This window comes from Engystomops pustulosus, chromosome 1 (assembly GCF_040894005.1).
Source record: "Engystomops pustulosus chromosome 1, aEngPut4.maternal, whole genome shotgun sequence".
Classification (NCBI taxonomy): Eukaryota; Metazoa; Chordata; class Amphibia; order Anura; family Leptodactylidae; genus Engystomops; species Engystomops pustulosus.
Genome location: NC_092411.1, coordinates 131,779,898 through 131,805,297, shown reverse-complemented (window position 1 = coordinate 131,805,297; position 25,400 = coordinate 131,779,898). Strand labels below are relative to the sequence as shown.

The window sequence follows — 25,400 nt, the reverse complement described above, 5'->3', positions numbered from 1 at the left end:
CTAGATCTCTGCTTGCTGTCTTGCTATAGAAAGCTTCTACTTACTTCCAGTGGATACAAATCTGTCCATGGTCATGTGATGGACATGCAGAAGCACAAGCCATTATTTATCACAGAGAGTAATAAGAGCTGTGTGATACCAATGACTTGTGCACCTGCGTGTCCATCAAATGACCATGGACACATTTATATCCACTTGGAGTAAACATAGAAACTTTATATAGCAGGACGGCAAGGAGTTCTATGAAACTGTAAGGAATTGATACAAAAAGTATATTGGAAAATTGTGTACCGTATATACTCTAGCATAAGCTGAGTTTTTCAGCACAAAATTTGTGCTGAAAAACCCTAACTCTGTTTATAATCAATTTTAAAAAATTGACAATGTACTCACCTTTCCGACGCCCCGTAGGTCCTCTTCTGCTTTCGATGTTCCAGTGCCTCCTACGCTCCCGATCCCCTTGCGATGCCGGCGGCTCACAAACCATGACATCGGAAAGCGGCTGACATCATTCTGTGTGCCAGCCGAGCGGGAAGACCCGCAGCAATAAGAGGACCTACGGGGGAGGGGGGGTGGAAAATGTGAATACAGTGTAAATTTTTTATTTTTACTACAGGCAGGCTATCTACAGGGGGGGGGGGCTGTGACCACTGCATTTCCCACCCTCTGCTTATATTCAAGTCAATAGACCTTCCCTTTTTTTGTGTTAAAATTGGGTACCTCGCTTATACTCGGGTTGGCTGACACTCGAGTGTATATATACGGTAACTTTTCATTGCACAAACTATATCAATAATTTGCTGAAAGTTGACAACCCCTTTAATTATTCTCTATTCCCATTTCATCATATAATTTGATCAGCGCTGGTGCTCCCCATAGCTGTATAAACAGAAGCTTTCGGCTAAGTATATCTTGCCTACTAACTTTAAAATTAATAATGAAAAACTACATGGATTTTTTTTTTTTTTTAAACGTATGTTTTGTTTTTTTTTTAATTTATAACATAGGGCTTTATTTGTGGATTTTCTATTGCCACCGGAGCTGCCTCCCGTTTAATTTCTGGTTATGACAGTTATGGAAACGTTTGTGGACAGAAGAATGCCAAGGTAGAAGGCTTAATAAATAGTGGCCTTGACCACTCCAACCGCAAGTAAGTAACATGTTTTATTAATAACATTATTTCAAAGAGTATGCACACTACACTTAAAAATAATAGGTCAGGTACTTTATTGCTGTATTTCAAACCACAACACATGTTTTGCCATTTAACAAGACAAAACACACCTTGCTATTTCCTGAACACTAGTGTTTGAAAAGGTGTTGTCCTCTTAAAGCGCATTATAGCAAATAATTGTTTGTGTCATGAAAAATGATCACATTTTACAATATACTTTCTGTATCCTTTCCTCGCAGTTTTCTAGCTCTGTTTGCGGTCATTCTATAGGAAGCTTCATGGTTTACTTCCTGTAAATAAACGCCAGTCCATAGTCATCTGCTGGCACAGTGGTGCATGGCTTGTTAGCATTACACAGGTTTCATCACACTGTGTGTTCTAATGAGCCGTGCACCTGTGTGACATCACATGATCGTGGACCAGTGTTTATCTACAGGAAGTAAACAATAAAGCTTCTTCTTGCATGACAACAAACGGGCAACAAGCAGAGATCTTGAAAACCATGAAAAATTAATTTCAAAAGTATATTAGAAAAATGTATAACTTTTCATTACACAAACAATCTCAATTATTTGCTGGGATTTGCTTAAAGTGGACAACCCCCTGCGATTGTGAGTAATTCCTCCATGATGCACTTGAATTACATATCAAATTGCGATTCAAACACCGCCACCAAACTAAATAAATATACGTTGGGTGGTTTTTAAGGGGTGTATGGAGAAAGCCCATGGACCAAACCCTCTCCATAAGTGGTGGGTGTCAGCTGTATTACACAGCTGACACCTGCAGGGAACTGCAGCAGTCAGTGCTGGCACCGGTCACAGCAGCTAACCTGTATGGTGCCGCAGTCGAACCCGACTGCACCTAACAGGTCTGCTGCTGGGTGCCGCAATCTTTTAATTCCTGTCGTCGCGCTTTCCATGGTGTCATTGGAGGGTGAAATGAAAATTTGCCCCATTTTCCTAGAACACAGGGAAAAATAAATAAAAAATTAAAATAATGAACCTATTCGGAATTGTCGCATCCCAAAATGTGTGATCCATTAAAATAATAAAAACAGTTATTTCTGGCGATGAAACCTGTAATGGAAAATAGCGCCTTAATGCTTGACTTCAATTAAAAAAGCTTGTGATCAAAAGGTGGTAAAGTTTTCAAAATGGGATCAATGAAAAAGTCTTCCCATTCCCACAAACAATGACGCCTTATACTCCATATACTGAAGTATAAAAAACTTACGAATGTAATAATATGGTGACGCAAGGCTTTTTTTATGCAGGGTTTTTGATTTTTTTTTTTTTTTTTTTTTTAAGGTATTAAGACATAAGTAAACTAATATAATTTTTCTCTACAATTCGACTAACCCAAAAAATAAAGGTGTCATGTCTACCGCACATTTGATGCCGTAAAAATAGACCTTCACAGTACATGGCATGGAATATTAAATGGTGGCACCATTGTCAAGAGTGCCGTTAAAGAAGTACATTAACTTTTCCTTAAAAGTTCTACCATCAGATTCCCCGATGGTAAATGATGATTGCTCACCTCTCCGTCCTGTCCCTGTTTTGCATCAATCTTCTTTTCTTATATCCTTGAAAGCCCGAATTATGAAGCAATACAGGCAATCCTCGGGTTAAGTACAAGATAGGTTCTTTGGGTTGAGTAGCTTGAGCCTAAACATTTTTTTTTCCCGGTGACAAATGGATTTAAAAAATCTTGTGCTGTCATGGGAACAAGCATTATCAATAAAGCTTCATTACAGACACATTACAGCTGATAATTGCAGCCTGGAACTAAAGTAAAGCCTCCAAAGAACTTCACCAGAGGTCACAGTGGGAAGAGATGGCCATCTGTAAGTAGAGTGTCCTTAAGGTGGGGACTCCCTGTATGCATTTTTAAAATATTAAAATTAGCCTTAGGTTCTCTGCAGAGCACCTCCAGGTTCATCTGTAATGTCATTTATTCACACCTCCAGGCCGCCTGTACAGTGTTCCGAGCTGGTGACATCAACGGCTCTCTTGGCAAGTCTTGTGCATGCACACGGATAACATTACCTCTGTAGGTGGTACCAGGTGGCCCAAGACGTTCTGTCTCCAACTAGGAAATATCTGGATGTCGGGTTGATCCCAATGCTTAGAAATTAGCAAGAAGCTTAAATAGCTTTAGATATTCCTGATAAAGTACACACAATATTAAACATATTAAAATAATTGAACAAAAGCTATATGTGGTGCATAGCCTGCGTGTACAGTTCCTTCAACACATGTGACATTTATTCTTATTTTTATAGGTATCAATTCCTTTGCAAATTTAACATTGCGTTTTTTTCCTCAGGTATGTTTTTTTCTTGGACCCTTGCAAGTTGGATATTGTAAACAGAAAAATAAAGTCTATGGCCTTATGTGTTTCTGAGTGTCCTCAACAAGAGCTGAAAACACTAAAAGATTTAAAGAAATTTGCTGAAACAAATGGTAAGTTATTGGTATGTCAAAACTGGATGTTCAAAACTTTGAACTTTAAAGGGAGCCTGTCACCAATTGCATTTTCATGGCTCCTTTGTGTATTCTGTACATCATAGCTTCATCCCAAAAACACTTTTATTCAGCCTGTTTTCTCTCATCAATGCAGTCAAGGAGGCAGGAGACCAGTGAAGCTCTCTGCCACCCCCTCACAGTCGTTGTGCCTGGTGAAACCACCACTCCACATGTCCCTTGGCACTGCCCCCTTTTCATGTCAAAGTGCTGCTCGTTTACTGTGTGCGGTGCTGGGTATGTGCTAGAGCTAGCCGGCTGTGCTCTGACGGGCACAGCCACACTGCGCATGCTCAGAGTTTTCCAACACAGGCACTGTGACATGAATAGGGGGCAGTGCCAAGGGACATCTGGAAGGGTGGGTTTATCGGCTGTGAGGGGGCGGGAGAGAGCTTCACTGGTCTCCCACCTCCTTGACTGCATCCATGAGAGAAGCCAGGCTGAATAAAAATGTTTTTTTGGGCAAAACTGCAACATACAGAATACACAAAAGAACCACAAAACATAGAATTACAGTCATCTAGAAAGTACTGTTAGGGGTTTATAGTGTGGTTCTGTGGTGACAGGTTCCTTTGAATAGTTTTTAAAAGATTCCAAAATTAATAGACTTGCTCTGTGATTTTCAAACCTCTCTAATTTTAAAGGGGACCGGTCATGGCCATTTGGGACACTAAACCACCATAGGTCATTATGGATCAATGGTTTAGTGTCCCAGATCGCCCTTTACCAAGTCCCTCCTTGGACACGATAAAAAAAACTAACAAAAAACTTTATACTTACCTAGAGATAAGTCTGATGCGGCACATCGGGCTTCTCTCTTGTGCTCCCTGCGCCGTTGCAGTTCTTCAATGAAGCTGGAGCACTATGCCCCGTCTTCATTGCGCAAGCGGCGTTACTTTGGCGTGTGCGCAGTGAAGCTGCGGTGTTGTGTAGACACAGGCACACAGAGCACTGAACCAAGGTAAGTATAAAGTCTCTGTGGCTACTTGTTTTATGTTCTTGTGTAAATAATGTTCTTTAACAGGAGATATACACTCACCGGCCACTTTATTAGGTACACCTGTCCAACTGCTCGTTAACACTTAATTTCTAATCAGCCAATCACATGGCGGCAACTCAGTGCATTTAGGCACGTAGACATGGTCAAGACAATCTCCTGCAGTTCAAACCGAGCATCAGTATGGGGAAGAAAGGTGATTTGAGTGCCTTTGAACGTGGCATGGTTGTTGGTGCCAGAAGGGCTGGTCTGAGTATTTCAGAAACTGCTGATCTACTGGGATTTTCACGCACAACCATCTCTAGGGTTTACAGAGAATGGTCCGAAAAAGAAAAAACATCCAGTGAGCGGCAGTTCTGTGGGTGGAAATGCCTTGTTGATGCCAGAGGTCAGAGGAGAATGGGCAGACTGGTTTGAGCTGATAGAAAGGCAACAGTGACTCAAATGGCCACCCATTACAACCAAGGTAGGCAGAAGAGCATCTCTGAACGCACAGTACGTCGAACTTTGAGGCAGATGGGCTACAGCAGCAGAAGACCACACCGAGTGCCACTCCTTTCAGCTAAGAACAGGAAACTGAGGCTACAATTTGCACAAGCTCATCGAAATTGGACAGTAGAAGATTGGAAAAACGTTGCCTGGTCTGATGAGTCTCGATATCTGCTGGTAGGGTCAGAATTTGGCGTCAACAACATGAAAGCATGGATCCATCCTGCCTTGTATCAACGGTTCAGGCTGGTGGTGGTGGTGTCATGGTGTGGGGAATATTTTCTTGGCACTCTTTGGGCCCCTTGGTACCAATTGAGCATCGTTGCAACGCCACAGCCTACCTGAGTATTGTTGCTGACCATGTCCATCCCTTTATGACCACAATGTACCCTACATCTGATGGCTACTTTCAGCAGGATAATGCGCCATGTCATAAAGCTGGAATCATCTCAGACTGTTTTCTTGAACATGACAATGAGTTCACTGTACTCAAATGGCCTCCACAGTCACCAGATCTCAATCCAATAGAGCATCTTTGGGATGTGGTGGAACGGGAGATTCGCATCATGGATGTGCAGCCGACAAATCTGCGGCAACTGTGTGATGCCATCATGTCAATATGGACCAAAATCTCTGAGGAATGCTTCCAGCACCTTGTTGAATCTATGCCACGAAGAATTGAGGCAGTTCTGAAGGCAAAAGGGGGTCTAACCCGTTACTAGCATGGTGTACCTAATAAAGTGGCCGGTGAGTGTATATGAGAATGTTATTGCACATAGATTATCTATGTAAAGGGTATAGTCAGGATGCTGAGAATTTTTTTTCCTTGGTCTAGTCAGTGTTATTAGTCGTCTCTCCAGAAAGTACATTAGAAAATAGGAGAGTTCATTTTTTCTTGAATTAACATTTTTAAGGAAGTATTCATTTTATGCTGCCACATACAAGATGGTCTAGAGGTCAACCACTCTCCGGAGGGTTTCCTAAATCTTCAAGTCAAGATTTACATTTACAGCAGCAATAAAAAGAATTGTGTATTAATCTCTATCCAAGGGATAATAAAAAAGAGCTTTTAGCACTTAAGACGTCTATAAAATATCTTGTTAAAACCTTTTGTGCGCTTAAATGAGGAGAAAAAGAAGTCAAATAGAAAATGGAGAGCTCTATCATGTGAATGGGGCTTTCCCATGGGAATGCTGTAGCAAAAAGTGACTTTTGTATTCAGTGACTGCAAATGGGAGGTTCTTAAATTGATGAGGAATTAAAACATAAGAACAATGCAAAGCTTTTCATTATACAAGGAATATGTGTTGTCTGTCTAAAATATAAAGTGTACTTAAAACGGTGACCGAATAAGAGATGTGCATGGTCTGTAAATGTATAGGTTTGGCAAGGTGTTACATTACCATTGAATAGGGTGGCACAATTTATCGGAAACCTTATATCGATACTTTTTTGAAGTACATAACGTTCAATATCAAGTTTCCATTATTTTCGGTACTGAATGATTTCTGCTGTTCTACACATCCCATAGTAGCTGTTGGATATTATTATCATCAGGGAAATGACATGTACTGTCCATATATATGGTATTTCTACATCCCTGAGGGCTTCTCCTGACACAAGGAGAATTATTTAATCTAAATTATTTAATGTTTTCCAATTAATTATTTTTTGGTCAGACAGGATTTGTACCTACAACCTCCACTCTCTAGCAGGCAATAGAAATACAGTGACCACTACTTTATTCACTTACCTGTTGTCTTTGGAAGGATTTGTATGTTTTTTAGATCCTCCATAGTTACACAAACTCGGTGCACTGGTATATATAGAGATGTATCTCCTCAGAGATCTCTCTCACTACATTATCCTTTTTATTTCTTTAAAACATATAATAAATACAATTAAATTATTAAAGAATAAAAATGTATGAGACTAAAAATAAATTTCATATACTTTATATTAATTCCTTCACGCTCAGAGCTAATAAGGGTATATGAAGAGGGCTGACTGGGTGAGTCATATTGCAGCAAACACCCACCACTAATACTAACACCGATCGCGAGTATTATCCCCTTGGGATCCCCAGTAATGAGTCCTATGTAAAAGTGGCATATACTGCAATGCAGGTGTATTGCAGTATATGGTAGAAACAATCGGACCATCTAGGACAGTGGTCCCCAAACTACGGCCCGCGGGCCACATGCGGCCCGCGCACCGTATTTATCCGGCCCCCGCCGCATCCAGCGCTTGGAGCGCCAGCGGCTCCTGCTGAGGCCCCCGGCAGTCGGGCAGGAGTCTCCGTCCGTCCGGACAGGAAGCTCCTGGCCGTCACTGAATAGTGCTCGACGCGGCCGATGCGGCCGCCCGAGCACTATTATTACATGTGGAGCGATGTGGCCGGAAAACAACCCTGGCGCACATCGCTCCTTGAACCTGGATGCGCGGCCACGTGATGACGTCATCACGCGGCCGCGCACCCTTCCCGGCCGACAGCAGCCCGAAGAAAGAAGACACGGGAGCTGCTGCCAGAGGTGAGTACAGGATTTTTTTTTAACCAGCAGCAAATATATTTTGCCGGTCGGGGTGCCCTGATATAAAAAAATAATTAATGGTGGAGGAGCAGTATAGGGAATAATTAATGATGGAGGGGCAGTACAGGGAATAATTAATAATGGAGGGGCAGTATAGGGAATAATGATGGAGGGGCAGTATAGGGAATAATTAATGATGGAGGGGCAGTATAGGGAATAATTGATGATGGAGGGGCAGTATAGGGAATAATTAATGATGGAGGGGCAGTATAGGGAATAATTAATGATGGAGGGGCAGTATAGGAAATAATCAATGATGGAGGAGCAGTATAGGAAATAAGTAATGATGGAGGGGCAGTACAGGGAATAATTAATGATGGAGGGGCAGTATAGGGAATAATTAATGGTGGAGGAGCAGTATAGGGAATAATTAATGGTGGAGGGGCAGTATAGGGAACAATTAATGATGGAGGGGCAATACAGGGAATAATTAATAATGGAGGGGCAGTATAGGGAATAATTAATGATGGAGGGGCAGTATAGGGAATAATTAATGATGGAGGAGCAGTATAGGGAATAACTAATGGTGGAGGGGGCAGTATAGGGAACAATTAATGATGGAGGGCAGTATAGGGAATAATTAATGATGGAGGAGCAGTATAGGGAATAATTAATGATGGAGGAGCAGTATAGGGAATAATTAATGATGGAGGGGCAGTATGGGAAATAATTAATAATGGAGGGGCAGTGTAGGAAATAATCAATGATGGAGGAGCAGTATAGGAAATAATCAATGATGGAGGAGCAGTATAGGATATGTGCAGTGTACAGAGGAATTTCTTATTTTTTTTTTTTTTTTTTAACTTTAGTCCGGCCCTTCAACAGTCTGAGAGGGACCGTGAATGGCCCCCTATGTAAAAAGTTTGGGGACCCCTGATCTAGGATTTAAAAAAAAAAAACCCTACATGGTCTAAAAAATAGTAAAATAAATTAAAAATTCAAATCCCCCCCCCCTTTTATCTAGGACATATATAAAACTAAATAAACAGTAAAAATCACAAACATGTTGGATATTGCCACGTCCCAAATGCCCAATCTTTCAAAATATAAAAACTGTTATTCCCGGCGGTGAATTCCTTAACGGAAAATAGTGCCCAAATGTTCGAAATGCCACTTTTACAATGTAATTACCTGTCTTACGCTCTCCTTGCAAAACATGTAAAACGCTGGTTACTTGTTATAGATCGCTTATCTAAAGATATCATATCTCACTAAAACTCTTGTATTGGGGATGGTGGTATAGCTCTACAGCATCGAGGCCTTCTTTAACCCCTTCCCGACATTTGACATACTATTACTGCATGGCGGGAGGTGCGTTCCCGTAAAATGCAGTAATAGTACGCCATGCTTCTGGTGCCGGCTCCAGAAGCTGCGGGTGTCGGCTATATATTATAGCCGACACCCGCCTCTAACACCCGTGATCAAAGATTTCTCCGATCGTGGGTGTTAACCCCTAACATGCCGTTGTCGCGCTGACCGCGGCATTTGATTGTAATCGGACCCCCCCCACGGCGCTTACCTGGGGGTGTAAGTGCCTCCGATCGCAGCCTCGGGGCTGAGCGATCTCCTTCTGGGGAGCCGGGTCCTGCCAGAAGGCAGGACCCGGCTGTGACACACTGAGCATGCGCATCTGTATTACACTGTATTAGGTGAAGAATAGCTTGAACAAGCGATCAGTGGATCGCTTGTTCAAGCTAACCTGTAAAAGTAAAGAAAAAAAGTTAAAAGCACTAAATCAACACACTTTTTAATAAAAAGAATTAATTAAATAAAGTTAAAGTCCCCTAAACACAAACATTCCCTATAAAGGGAAAAAAATAAAGGGAAATATCTAATAAAGGGGAAAAAAAACCGAAAATCACCAAAACCCCCCACATATTTGGTATTGCTGCGTCCGTAACAATCTTTACAATAAGTCAGAAATATTATTGGACCCGTACGGTGAACGCTGTAAAAACAAAACCTGAAAAACTCGCCAAAAATGTAAATTTTCATAAAATCCTTTCACAAAAATGTTCCAAAAAGTGATAAAAAAAGTTATGTGCACCAAAATGGTACCACTGAAAACGACAACTCAACACGTAAAAAATAAGCCTTAAACCAGCTCTGTCAACCAAAAAAATGTTAAAGTTCTATCTCCGAAACGATGGCGATGCAAAAACAAATGAGATTTTCTTTATATTCGTTTTTTTCTTGTAAAATAAATATATAAAAAAAACTATATAAAGGCGGTATCACCGTAATCGTAGTGATCTGTAGAATAAAAATATTATAGTATGTTTAGTGTATGGTGTACGACCCCCAAAATATACAAGAAAAAAACCCCCAAAATTTACAATTTTGTTTTCCTCCATACATTAAAGAGTTAATAAAATCTCATCAAAAAGCTACAGACCCACTAAAATGAAGTATTTGTAAAGTGCATCTCATGTTGCAAAAAATAAGCCCTTATATGTTCAGATTGCCCAAAAAATAAAGATTGTATAGCCATTATAAAGTGACAATGCATAATCTGCTCTGAACGGCGCAGCTCCCCCCTCAATGCCCTGGCGTGTTCCCATACAGCAGGTGACCACCACATATTTTGTTATACGCGGGAGGGATTGGGTATCGTTTTGGTATTTTATCCATTTGTACATTTTATGAAAAACACATTCATTTAAACAAAAAAAAATTTACTTTCGAAATTGCATCCGATTTTGTTTTAACCCCTGTGAACCAATTAAAGGGTTAACAAACTTCATAAAAGTTGTTTTACGTACGTTGAGGGGAGAAGTTTCTATAATGGAATAATTTATGGGGTTTTACTTTTATTTAGGCCCTCAATAGCAGGATTTTGCTTTTTTTATGAAAATGTGAAAAATTGCACCTGACGTTCAAAGCCCCATAACATCCTACAAAAATGATAGTATGTATAAAAAAAAAACACGGAGGCATAAAGTAGACATTCGGTGAATGTTAGTTATTACATTTTTTGGTGTTATGACTTATGTGTGGAAAAAGTAGAACATTTTGAATTTCTAAAATTGCGTATTTTTCCAAATTTTCACCAAATATTTGATTTTCTCATAAATAAATGCTAAACATACCACCAAAATTTTTTAACTAACATGAAGTACAATGTGTCACAAGAAAACCATTTCAAAATCACTTGTATATGTTAAAGCGTTCCAAAGTTATAACCACTTATAGTGACACAGGGCAGATTTGAAAAAATGGGCCGTGTCAGGAATGTGAAAAGTGGCTTCGGCGTTAAGGGGTTAATCCGTTGTTTGCAGTGTCCTTTTGCCCATGGGTGACTCCACCAATTTGAAAATTCTCCCAACAAAACAACACACGTTGGACACAACAAACCTTACAGGGCGAAAAGCGTCTAGTCTTTGGACTAGTATTGAGGCATTGGTTTTGTCACAGCAATGAACAGAATATATATTGAATAGGTATATTGTATGGTTTTTTTTTAGCTTTGTACCATTGACAGGATGCCTTTTCCATTACATTAATTTCATTTTGTGTTCTTTTCTTTCAACAGGATCCCATTTGTGTGATTATGCACTAACCCCTAGCCAATATACTACAGATATCTCTTCATGCCCAAAGCTTCCAGTGCCAGAAAGGTAGGCAATGGCAGCTCTGTTAACTTCCCTTTTCTATTACCAGGTAGTAGATGAGCCACAAGAATATCTGGGAACATTGGGAGAGAATGATCAAAAGTGTCTGAGGCAAAACTGTTCTAGTTTCACAGCTCAACATTTGTTTTCACATAGCAGTTTATGATTTTAAAGCTGAGCCCCGATTGGTGACCTCTCAGTCTTTTGAGGAACTGCTTGATGAGGTCACCTTCATTAGTTCTTTCTCCGTATGTGATTGCAAATGTTAGCAGTATTGTTCTACTAGACATGCTGCAATTTAACACATATTTTTTCGGACTATAATGCATCCTTTTTGGCAAGAAAAAATCTTGCTAAAAATGCCTGTATCTTATAGTCTGTAGATCAGGAAGATACAGCACTGCCAGACACTCCTGACAAATATCCTGGAGATCCAGTAACGGGCTGATACACTTGATCTTCAAGCTTTATCTCAGCCCTGCTCTCCCTCTCTTAGTGTCCCAACAGTAAGGTACAAAGACCTTGCCTCATCGGGTCATGTGACAGTTTCGAGGGCTCAGGGCTCTGGTTACATGTTACCAGCTTCCTGTGCTCTGCAGCTACAGATTGTGGGGAGCTGTAGGAGAAGGGGTCGGCGGTGCTACATAGGGGGATAAAGAGCAGATGAGGTAACTAGTGGTATTAAATATAGGGGGTTGAGAGCTGATGCTATATATGTATGTAAGTTTGTGTGTTTTGGTAGGTGGAGGGTAAACTGAAGAGGTGGAGAGCGGAGGGTATCCATGGGTTTAGTAATTATTATTGATTACTGAGACTGTGTTGTAGAATCACAACTTGCAGCAGGAAACTACTAGGCTGTGAGTAAAATCAAGGCATCTGAGAAAATGTATTTGGTTTACATTTTCAAACCATTAAACATGTAACTAGTGAAATCCCTGCAGAAATTAAGCGGTCATAGCATGCCACCTCCCCAACAAGCCAGTCCTTCATTTCTATCCTTAGTTGAGCTGCCATGGTCAGCTGTGCAGCGGTGAAGTAGAAACGGATGGAAGCAACTACAGCTCAGCAAATTGGCTCTTAAAACAGCAACATATTTACCATTTTTCATACAACACCTATACAGCAATTATTCCATGTACAGTCCAAAGCATAGGCGAGGTTCACAGACCTCTACAGCAATCAAATGTGGGCTACATATGAATCAAGAAAATCCGCAGGAACAGAATACCGATCCACAACAGACGTAAAGTACAGAATAGCATATATGACAACATGTACATTACCACCCAGCATCCAGAAATACAAATAGCCACACAGGTATCAGTTTTCTAACCAGGGTGCAGACTCAATGTCCCAACACAATGGAATACAACGTTTCAGCTCCTCAATGGAGCTATTACCCTCACAATACTTAGGAGTGATGCTTCCTGGTGTGGTCTTTGGAGATTACCTATACGTTCCGTTGAGTCGGGTCTGCAGACCGCCCAGTTTTGTTACAATGGAAAGCATGATTCCTGCAGTAGAATTCAGGATGGCAGGCCAGCCATACACAACAGAGGTCCTCAAATGTTAGAAAATTAGATCAACGCGCCCCTTTTTATTCATATTCCTTTCTCTAACTGTGTTATATAATTAACCGGTTCTTGCAGCTCTTGCTCCCCAGGCGGGGTAGAATGTAAAAACTAGGCTGTAATGATTTTGTACACCAAATATAAGTTGTAGCATATGCCTATGCTAAAGTGAGTAGATGAAGAATCGTCCTCCAGTAAGCCAAAATAACAAATCCTTGGAGTGGTCTTGAACCTTATTTTTCGGGGGTCTCTTTTGAGGCTTAACACCTTCTTCCAGAATATTTCCAGCTTATTCAATTTGCAGAATATATGCATCTGGTTCGGCCCAGACAGAGCATCTCTTGGACAACTGGAGGAATACCAGGCCCCTGTTCTAGCCAGCATAGTGGGGGATATGGCGCACTAGTAGTGTGTGTATGTATATCTCTTCACCTCACTAAGCAGTGGCTTCAGAATCCATATGGATTCCTATTGGGCGTTTGAAAAGGGCCAAACATTCTCTTCCCTCTTAGTTCTAGCCCCAAGGGGTACATGTTGTGAGTGTTTGGCCAGAAATACACTGCAAGTATGTTTTGTCTTTACAAATTAACTCCCTTTAATAAGAGATGCCACACCAAGTTTTATCCAGCTTCAGCAATACAATACTCCTTGTATGCTTCATGGAGTTTCCTTGCATTGAGATTTCAGAAAATTGTGGACCAATTGTCAGCTGAATTAGTTTAAAACTGGAACACCATTCAAGCAGAAGAAACTTTTTTGAATGTTTCACCATTCATGTATTAAAAAAAGGCAGTATACAAGCGGTCTCTGACTTACAGACGACCCCTAGTTACGGACAGACCTCTCTGCCGACTGTGACTTCTGGTGAAGCTCTCTGGATGCTTTACTTTAGTCCCAGACTGGAATGATCAGTTGTAATGCGTCTGTAATGAAGTCTTTTTTTTTATGGAACTCTGGGACTGCCTGTATCCTGCAATTTTACCTCTGATTTCTAGACTGATAGTAATTTAGGGTCTTTCCATGCAACTGTCACTCCAATTCCTATTTTATATTCAAGTTTTCAAATTATAGAAGAATTTCTTAATATTACTATGAATTTAGTTACTCCACACAGACCTGCTGTGACTATAATTTTTTTTTTTAATTCTGTTGAAACTAGATGGATTAGGATTACCTAATGTATGTTAATGTATATATCACTTTACAATATACTTGTGCCTGTCATCTTTTAGAATGTCATCACATAAAAGTATGAAATATATGTATTATTTTGATGCTGTGTCACAAGGGTCGGTGCCAAATTTGGCACTTCATATTAAATTGTGTAGCAATAAACAATGTGAAAAATTATCACTGTAGCCAAACACATAAAAACTTTATCTTTTGAAGTCTCTGTATGGGGGGCAGTGTAACCCAAAAATATACCTTTTCTCCTATGAAAAGAATCAAATTGGTTTTCTTTTAGTCTCAGTTACTGGCAAACCTTATAATGTGGAAAGGTGCAACGGTGGCTGACATAGTAGAATAGGTCAGCAGATAAATGTAACCTCAGCTGTCTTCAAGCACAAAACAAAATGAGAAACTGCACAAAGCTCTTGGCCAGTGATCTATTCCATTAAACAAGATGATGGAACATTTTTTCATGCCAGTATCAAAAGTATGAACAGTCAAATATATAAATTTCCTATGAGTGTTTCTTCTTTACAGATTATACTGAATAGTATGTGGGTAATGTATGTATAAATATAACTTTTATTAAAAATATATTTAATATGGCCCCTTAAGACACTGGCTTTTTTTTTGTATGTACCAATGACTCTTCAGTGATTGTAGACATTATCAAAACTCTCCTGATGAGCCCATGCAGTTGGGGCAAAGTGTGTAGAGAAAAAAGACACACTATGTGTATGAAGTTTAGTCTGTAGCTTTTTCAAGCTACTAGCGCAGGATAGATACTCCTAGCTAGGCAGGGCCATACCCTCTTGGCACAAACCATATTTTAATCTTATAATAGAAGCAAGATCGGCTCTTATGCTAGGCTGTACTGGGTTGCCCTCTGCGGACTCAGCCTTGGGGTATACATGCCAGAATGCTATGATATTACGAGTTCATGCATGAACCCATTTTCCCTGGTGATAGTCTGTTTTTACCTTTATCTGCATGGTCTGACCCTTTAATGTTTAATGTATCACTCCATCTCCTCTTATCTAAAGGGGCCTTATTTTACTATATTTCTGATAAAAATGATATTTTGGCATACCTTACCCACATACCACTCAGCGATCCCCTTTGTTATTATAATGATGGGTATTCATCATAATTGCTCTACAGTGTTTCTTTGCAGAGTATACGGCTTAAAGATTTGTCTTCAACAGACTATAGCCTTTTCCATTGAACTGGATTCAAATGCCCCTTGGTATAGCTGAGTAAATGTAGATTAGGTTTTAAATTTTCATAGTCTGTACAATAAGGTGCAGCTATCTTGATGGTGGTCTGCAAACTCTGTATCCATGGGCCACCCTCCACTTATGTCTATGGAAACACTAAAATAGCTGAAGAGTAGCTGAAGAGCTAAGTTGTCCGCACTCCCATAATAACCTGTGGACATGTCATAAATGCAGAAGATGGGAAATGCATCCTTTAAAGATGTTATCCATTATTTGGCAAGGCAGGTAAATGGTATAAAACCAGAAGACTGAACGCTCAGTTGCCTTTCCAATATTTTCACATATTCAACTGGTCACAGGCACCGTGTGCTCACCGCACCATGCCCCGGGTGCCTTAGACCACTATGAGGTCAGTGAACCGGCCACTCACGGTCCCCCACTCAGGGCTAATGGTGCAGTCACACGTTGCAGTTAAAACTGCGTCACAATCATTTTTGAGGTGGTTTTAGTTGCAGTTTTGTCAATTTCACAGGTGAAAGACATGAACTGAACGGGTGAATTTGATTTGGAAGGAGAAACCTGCTCCACAAGTGTCATACACCTGCTGAATTGATGTCTTTCACTTGTTAAAATAAGTAATACCACCTAAAACCACCCCAAAACTAATTGCAATGCAGTTTTAACTGCAACATGTGACCGCACCCTTAATGTCCAAGCTTATATACTGTCCAAGCATCCTTTTTTTCCCACCCACAGCTTTTTAACTTTTCTATCACCATAGCTGTGTAGGGGTTGGTCCCCCCTCTTTTTTTTTTTTTTTTTTTTTTTTTTTTTCTTTGGTTGGGTTTTTTTTTTTATTAATTGAACCTTTTTAGGTTTCTTAGAATTTATTGAGGAACTTTTATTGACCCTTATGATTGAAACCATTTCATCAGCTGGTAGGGAATAAGTAAAGGGAGGATTCCCCCCTTGTTCACGATTTACTTTTCACACCCTAAATTACTGAAATCTAGAGGGTTCTTAGTAGAGACCTCTGGAGAGCTACTCTATTTGAGGTGGCCACTGATGATTATTGTTCTGTGACATTTTTGTGAAGTTTTTTTTTTTTTTTGTTTAATCAGATTTTTAATATTCATTACAATTAAAGATCAGATTTTTTAATAATTTTTGTATTTTTTTATGTGATAGCCGGAAAACATTACTTTGATAATTGTATACATGTGATAAGTAATGGAAAGGGTTAGCATAATAAATGTTCCTGATGGTGTGATTTGTCAAACACCCAAATCCAAAGATCCATGTTGATCCTTAATGTGTGTTAGTCAGATGGTTATGTAGTGCTTGATGCACGGAATTATTCATTGTGGAAGACATGTTTTTCTTTTTTATTTTGTACAATGTAAGGTAAGTCTCTAACATTGAAAATAAAGTGAAGTTAATATTTAGCTTCTTTCTATAAATACTTTTGTAAAAATGAATGATGCATTGTAAATGGATGCTGTGTATCCCTTCTGGGTCTCCTATGTACATTCTGCCTATGCTACTGCTTGCTCTGAGGTTTCCATGATAGCATCAGACATTGGATTCATTCACATGGCTCTAGGAAACCTATTTTGGAATGCTTTCCCTTTTTTATTTTACAGGCGGTCCAACACTTAAGAACACCCGACTTACAGACGACCCCTAGTTACAAACGGACCCCTGGATGTTAGTAATTTACTGTACTTTAGCCTTAGACTGCAATGATCAACTGTAACAGTTATCACAGATGTCTGTAATGAAGCTTTATTGTTAATCCTGATTCTTATGACAGAGACCAACAAAAATTCTGGCTGCGTTTACAATTATAAATATACAGTTCCGACTTACATACAAATTCAACTTAAGAACAAACCTACAGAACCTATCTTGTATGTAACCCGGGGACTGCCTGTATATTTTTAATACTGAACACAGTATCTATTCACTTCTTGTATATACAGCATTTATATAAGGAAATTAATGAAGCCTCGCTGCATGGTAATCTTTTTAGTGTGCGGCTAATCTGTTGCAGTTAACCATGGTAACCCCAGAGCAAGCCGTAAGGTAAATACTATAAATAACACAAAAGCGCCATTATTTTCTTTTACTCTACTAAACCACATACGTTTTAGATTAAGAAGAGAGAAACTATTTTATGCATGTAAGATACTGGCAAGCAAGTGTCATCTCTCATTGATACTTTTATTTATATAGTCATACCACGTTTTAATTGGTCCACATGATTCCTTTATATTGTGCCTCTTCTTTCCTACAGACTGTCTTTTCTTTTTACATCCATTCATTTCCACTGTCATTGCACACCACGTTTCTCCCCAAGCTCTTTCATTATGAATTAAAGAGAGAAAACAACGCCCAGAAACTTCCATCCACCTTTCCATTTCTGTGTTGATGTGACATTTTTTTTCATTTTATATTTCGGTAGGAGTAATTTTTTTTTCTATTTTGTTTTTTTTTCTCCTTGTGTCACCAGTGCACCTATTCCATTCTTCCATCGCTGTGCTCCTGTGAACATTTCCTGCTATGCCAAGTTTGCAGAAGCCCTGATCACTTTTGTCAGTGACAATAGTGTCCTACACAGGCTGATTAGTGGAGTAATGACCAGCAAAGAAATTATAATTGGACTTTGCTTTTTGTCTCTAGGTAATGGTTTTTCTAATTATTAGACCTGATGTATAGCGACATTTATCAAAGATTAATTTCCTTGGCTGTGGTAATAAAGGTTTAAAGGAAATATGAAAAATGTTGTGGCACATGTGTGTGTATGAGTGCATGATCATGAAGGGTTTTTGCTAGTAAATGCCTCTTTTATGTTTCAGAATTAAAATGCTATTGGTATATAAGATGATTATCAACTGCACTTTATTTATATCTCCACTGCTTATATGTATGTTAAAGCCATTTATTAGTGCAAATTTGTGAATGGTATCATATGGGAGAGCATCTAACATTTTCAGATATTCTTGGATTATTGATAATTTACTCCCTTAAAGTAAACCTGTCACCAGGGACCTAATTTTAACTAAAGACAGGTCACAGAAGCCCATTATAGCTGCATTGCAAATATGCCTTTCTGCTTTCTCTAAGCATTACAATATAATTGTGTGTTTTAATTTACCTTGCACACTGACAGAATCCTCTATGTAGTCTCAGGGAATGGGCTTTGTTTTGGATGCATTTAAAAAAACAACACGTGACTTGTCCGTGCTTCTCACTCCTCAGCTCTCGGCCCCCACCTTTGTGTTCCTGTACAGCTTCTCCCCCCCCTCCCTTGATTTCTGCTCACCAGGTTGTGAGCTCTGTGAAGGAGCAGGAGGGAGGAGCTGTACAGGAGCACAATGGTGAGAGCTGAGCAGTCTGTAGCACAGACTAGTCACTTGTTGTTTTTTGAAATGCATCCAAACCAAAACCCAGCCCCTGTGACTACACAGAGGATTTTGTCAGTGTGCAAGACAAGTTATAACACACAATTATATTGTAATGCAAATGCTTAGAAAAAGCAGAAAGGCATATTTGCAGTGCAGCTATAATTGGCTTCTGAAACCTGTCTTTAGTTAAAATGAGGTCCCTGGTGACAGGTACCCTTTAAAGGGGTTGGCCACTTTTCAATAACCCTCTTCCATTAGACAGGTCTCTGCATGTATATGTACCTGTGTCTTTGCCTCCTGTGAGAGACTCAGCCTTTCCCTGTTATTCACATGCTGCACTTTGCATCTCCACACAACTTCCTTTTTCTCACTCTATCAGTTTATCTGTCATGGCAGCCTCCAGTGTGTTTATTTTCTCTCCGTCTGTCTCACTGACAAACACAGGGAGGGGGGAGCAGGATGAGTCATAATCTCCTGCTGCAGGTCCCTCCTATTTACCTGTGTAGGATCTTTGGATACATGTCTGCAATACCGCAATAAAGCGAGCATCAGGGATGGTAAATCAATTAGTGAGCATTCAGGGATTATTATTATTATTATTTTTATAGCAGTAAAGGAACATAGGTAATTTATATTAAATAGTGGCCAACCCCTTTAAGGACACAGCTCATTCTCCCCTTTTGGAGACAGCATGATTTTTCAAATCTGTCACGATGTGCAGTTATAACTTTAGAGCGCTTTAACCTACAGAGTTTATTTTTAGTTATATCATGACATGTAAATGCTATATTTTGGTTGAAATATTTTGCACTTATTTATAAGTTGGTAATTTGGTGGCAATTTTTGAAAATTTGTGCATTTCTGATTTCTAAATGTCATACTTATCATACAATTAGTGTACGATTAACAAGTAATAATTAACAAGTAACCTTAACCATATGTCTTCTTTATTTTGCTATTATTTTTTTTTAATAATTTTATTAGGACGCAAGGAGGCTTACAGTCTAAACGACCATTTTCCAAATTTTGAAGTAAATTTCAGATTTAATTATTTTAGAGGACAATTCAATTAGGGGTCTCCAAAGCTCTATTTATTAGAAAGTCTGCACAAATAACCCCATTTTTAAAACTGCTCTCCCCAAACTATTGAAATCAGCTGTTGGTAAGCTTGTTAATCCGTTAAGAATCTCACAAGAATTTAAAGAACATCAAGGTTCTATATGGAATTTCTAAATTTGAAATCATTATTTAGCCCTAAAATGTCCATGCAGGAATAAATGAGAAAACACATCTCAGATTTTGTTGTGCAGTTTATTACGAGTAGAGCAATACCCCACATGTCAATGTAAACTACTTTAGGGGCCCACAGCAGAACACAGAACCAAAGTAGCATCATTGAGCTTTTGGAGGGCAGGTTTTGTTTACGTTGGTGTAAGGAACTTTTCAAATGTGTAAAGGCACCTAAGGTACCAGAACAGTGAATCCCCTGAAGGGGGTTAAAGAAGAGAAAGCACCCCATAGTTTGTTACCCAGTTTGTTTAGAATTATGTATTGTGGTCACAAATTACTGTAGGGGTGCACTAGGGGCTCACAAGGGAAGGTATGGCAACTGGCTTTTGGAGGGTGGATTTTTCTGGAACAAATTTCAGGTACTATGTGGCATTGGCTGAACCCCTAAGATAGTACGTCAGGAAACCCCTCCAAAGAGCGAAAACTAGACCCTTCAAGGAATACATTAACGCTAAGTTTGGGGGCACAATACAATGTTGTTTAACCTTTTATTTGCTTTTTTTTTTTTTGGAGGGAAGGTACCCAAAAAATGTATTCCATCAATTGATTTTTCTTTTTCTTTTTCTTGTGTGTTTTATACACCTAGTAGCCTAGATAACGGGTTACTACAATGGGTCAACACGATTGCGGTGATCTCCCATTTATGTTTTTGGTTTTTTTTACTGTGATTTGGATAGAGAAAAATCCTTGTGTTTGTCGATTTAGTGTTTATTTTTTATTGTTATATCGCAATGGGGTAAATGTGACTTGATCACTTTTTCTGGTATTTTTTGGTTGGATGTACAAAAATCATAATTTTCCCTTTTTTTATGTGGTTTGAGAGTTTTATTCTATTTGGGGCATGTAGGGGACTTATATTGTCTTGGACATTTTTTGTTCTCACTATGTACATGCATAGGCATGCACTAGTACGTCCCTGTAGGCAGTCACTTTGGTCCCTGGAGTACTTCATTGGACCCCAGGTTTGCCATGTAGACAATTTCCGGATGGTGAGGTGGGTTGGCCCTTTAGGGGCTACGGTCATGTTTGACCGCGGCACCTTAAGGGCTACACAGCCGAGATTGCAATAGTCGCTGTTGCATGGTCTGGCTGTTGCATGCACAGATCACATGGGCTCAGCTTCTGAGCCCATGTGATCTCCATGATGTTGGGGAACATCATGGTGTGCAAAGTAGAAGCTCAACATGACCTTGCACAACGTTATGGTGTGTTAAGGGGTTAATCATTATTCTGAGGATTGTTGAACTCAGCAAAGATTAGGATACAGCACGTTTTTTTTGGTTTGTTTTTTAAATTTTTTTAAAGACTTTATCGACGCTTGGATATGCCTCTACATTGCTTAAAGGGACCCTATCACCACATTTTACTCAACTAAACTAGCACCACCATCAGATAGGATATGAAATATCTTTTCTAGGAATTCCCACTTAAGCATAAAATCTTACCCATTTACCTCCAAAATTTCCTCCAAATTGATGTGAAAATGAGCAGAAAACTTCATATTTTGCCAGAAATGAGTCAGGCTTCGAAGCTGGTTGAAGATCATAAAATTAGACTACTATATTTTGGGCTTTAACAGCAGATTGAAGCATGATTTGGGTATTCTGTTAAAAGAGGTAAAGTCTTCTAAAGGCTACTAAAATGATGGTATCAGCTATCAGCCTGGCTCATCTTTAGGCTACATTTACACGAATGTGTGCTCACTCGCCAGAGAGAAGGTATGAGCTCTGCTCACCCCTCCCCTATCCATAGGAAACGGCACTGCATGGCTGCAAAAACTGTGAAAGATAGAGCATGCTCTATCTCTTCCTGTGTACGGTACGGTTCCTTGGTAGCCCTAGCCATCTTCGGGGGCGTATAACCGGCCCGTGTGAAAGCGGCCGAGCTGAGGTTAGTCTGGCGTCAGTTCAAATGCCTTTATATTGGTCTTTATAGTACATGGAACCATGGATATGGTATCCGATAAAAGAATAGAACATCATCTTTCAAATTTCATATCAGGCTTGTGGTTTTGTGAGCTATACAACCTAAGATATAGGGAGTTAAAGATATAGTATGGAATTGGATCTTTATCGGAAACTTGCATTGACAGCTATGACTTTACATGCACATATTTCCCATTCTGTACTCCTCCTCTAATCCGAAAGCAGAAAAAATGGTACTATATAAGCATCTAAAGTAATGTCTCACTCTGACTTATCCCAGGCAAAAGGTGACAGTGTTCTGCTTATTTTCATACAGCTTTGAATAAGATATTTTATAGGTAAATGGGTGTGACTTCACATGCTAAAAAGGTTCTATCTTACCCTCATGAGGGAGCTTCTGGTTTAGGGAGGTAAAAGTAGGTGTAGGTTTCTTTTTAAAAATAATTACTCCCAAAAACACCCTAGGGAAGCAGCCCTCTAGGCTGGAGGAGCTGAAATGTTTTATCCTGTAGCATGGGTGAATAAAATGCTTCACTTTGGAATATATGCCTATGGTGTTGCTTCCATTGGAATTTTTTTGAGTGATTATACAGACCGTGGAGGCCTGATAGAAGTGCACACCCATACTAGGACTTGACTCTTTCACAATGCTGCTCTTTTTCCTTTTCTGCTTAAACCTATACTGATCACATATTTGTTTGACAGCGCTATGAATTGTTGTTTTACAATCCCATAGGATTTCCTGGTATTTGTGATGTGATTGTATATATTATAGACCATGCACAATATGGAGCAGAGATTTAACAAAAATCAACATAGAATTAAAGTAATACTATAGTAGTATAGTTTTTGTTCTTTATAGATCAGTAATAGAGCAATTTATCCATGCCCCTTTGTCTTGAGAGTTCTTAAGACTATAATCTCAATCTGAGACGGAATAGTCTCACAACCAAATTTATTTTATTTGGAGAATAAGCAGATCACAGAATTCTCTGGGGGGGGGGGGGGGGATTTGGTCACACTCTGTTGAATTGTTAGGCATCTATACGATTCAGCAACAGATCTTGTAAATTTTGACCCATTGTAAGCCAATTTTTGTTTTAATAAGTATGACTACTTCTTTAACTTCTTCACAAACCTATTCTATTTAGTTCTTTAATACGTTAAGGAACAACTGTTCAATTGATTTATGTAATGTCTCCAGTGACTGTTCCACTAAGGCTGAATTGTTGCATTTAGTGGCATTTCTTCATTTCTTAATTTATGGACCCTGGTAGGTTGAATACATCCTGCCACACATCAGCATTTATTTTCATGTTTGTATACTCTCAGCATTGAGCTTTTGATATTATTCACAGGAAAGATGTGAGGTAAAATCAATACTGTAGTTGGCAGAAGCTAGTAATGCCTCACGCAAAAGGCCACCTATAACACTCTGCTGACACATTGTCATCTGTAATACTGATAAGCATTCACTTGCCGAGCAACACATCACTAGATCATGCTAGCCAGCCTTGTTTCTGCAATTTACAGCAAAATAGTATTGCTGATTGTCTGACATCTGAGAGACAACATCTGCAATGATAGAACAGTTCTAAGAATTTCCCATCCTGACCACTCTTACTTTAGATTAGCTCAAGAATAATTCTGTAATGAAGAATATCTTGTAACTTGAATAAAGACCTTATAGAATATACTACACGTCTCTAAAATACATATAACAAGTTGAAATGTCAAAACAGATTCTTGCTTGTATGGTTATTTTTTTATAGATTCGTTCAAATGTCAAAAGTTTATCTAGTTTTTAGTGCAAATTCTCTTTCTTTGCAGTGCTTTCAATGATATTGATGGTTGTCATCAGGTTCATCTCTAGGATACTTGTGTGGATTTTAACCATCTTGGTCATATTGGGATCATTGGGTAAGTTTTATTGCTTCATTTATTTTGTAAAATGACACTTAAAAGACTTAGAACTCATTCTGCGTTTAGGATTCCAGTAGAAAGTCCGCCTTTCACAGAGTAGGATCATCCATATGTCTACTAAACTCAGAAGAAACAAAGAGATATAAATGCCAAGTTATATAGAGTCTTCCTACAAAACTATGCACTCAGGTCCTCCTGCACTAGATGCAGATGTGTTGTGTCTTGCAAAAATCTGCGCCACGTTTTCGCACAGGTTTTTAGCATTACTAATATTCAAAGAAAAAGTGTTTTCTGTGTTGGCTCCTTATAGTAATTCATCATTAAAACATAATAATTAGTTTCTTTTTAATGAAAATGTAATCTGCTTCACTCTTTTCTGCAGGAGGCACAGGTGTTCTCTGGTGGATGTACGCTGAACATCGGAAATCATTCAATGAAAATCTTCCGCCAGATCAGCTTCAGGTTTCCAAAGACAACCAACAAGCCTTGCTCATATATGCCATTGCTGCAACTATCTTCACAGTAAGACTTTCGCTTTGTGTTATTGACTGTATATGAAACTGGGTCATTTCTTTCTCACTTCCCCACTTTATTATTAGCAGCACAATGGCAGTTTACAGATCACTGGAGAATGTGAGGGAAGAAGTGTCTTTACCAGCTACTTTTTACTTGGTGTATCACATAAAATGTTCTTGATTTATTAAAACTTTACTCTGATATGGACTTTGCTGTGTAACTTAACTTTTAATAAAATTGCATAAATGAACAGTGCAGCTGAAAATAGTAGTCTTTGTAATATACTTGATTTAAGAAACATGTCCCAGTGCCTTCTTCTTTATTTAAGAAGTTTGTGTACATTAGCTTTCTGTTCTGTATCAGCTGAGAGATAAAGGAACTTGATAATGTTCTTAATGAGTTTTTACAATCAAAATCTGTTTACAGCGCTGAATTTCCAAGGGAAATCTTCTCAGTATGTAACAAGTTAATCTTTAGTTTTTGATTGTTTAAGGGGCTAAATATACACTGCTCGCTGCAGGAGAAAGAAGAGTGGAAAAGGGAACAGAAACTTTTACTTAAAGTGTAACCGCCATTCTAAGCAAAAAAAAAACAAACTAAAAAACATAATTCTGCTCCAGGTGTCCCTGGGAATCATTCCTCCAAGTATTTTGCCTCTCGGTCCTCATTTAGTACCTTCTTTGGCCCATAGCAACCATGGTTTTCAGCTCTCAAAAGAACTACAATAAGCAAAGAGGGGCGGGACCTGCCTCCTGTGACCTTCTCACAAGTACACGCTGCTGACCAATGACAGCATCTAATATCCATCTATTTATCCCATATCTATCTCATATCTATCTATCTCTCATATCTTATATCATGATGATATATCGAATATCTATCCATCTATCTATGTATAATCTATCTATCTGTTTCATATCTTTGTATCCTATCTATCATCTATCTGTCTCATATTTATCTATTATCTATCATCTATCTAGCTCATATCTAT

At 39.1% G+C, this 25,400-nt stretch overlaps 1 protein-coding gene across 2 annotated transcripts in view; it reads left to right on the top strand.

Moving 5' to 3' along the window:
- The window catches only part of SLC44A1 (solute carrier family 44 member 1), a 69,354-nt gene that overhangs the window by 25,093 nt on the left and 18,861 nt on the right, over positions 1-25,400 (top strand). The window contains exons 3-8 of one of the 2 annotated variants that reach the window (XM_072153736.1): positions 1,008-1,150; positions 3,506-3,642; positions 11,312-11,396; positions 17,861-18,030; positions 23,801-23,890; positions 24,276-24,415. In XM_072153736.1, the coding sequence (XP_072009837.1) occupies positions 1,008-1,150; positions 3,506-3,642; positions 11,312-11,396; positions 17,861-18,030; positions 23,801-23,890; positions 24,276-24,415 (765 nt within the window). Of the gene's footprint in view, positions 1-1,007; positions 1,151-1,644; positions 1,786-3,505; positions 3,643-11,311; positions 11,397-17,860; positions 18,031-23,800; positions 23,891-24,275; positions 24,416-25,400 lie in introns of those variants that run through there. The other variant, XM_072153744.1, reaches the window with a different exon arrangement.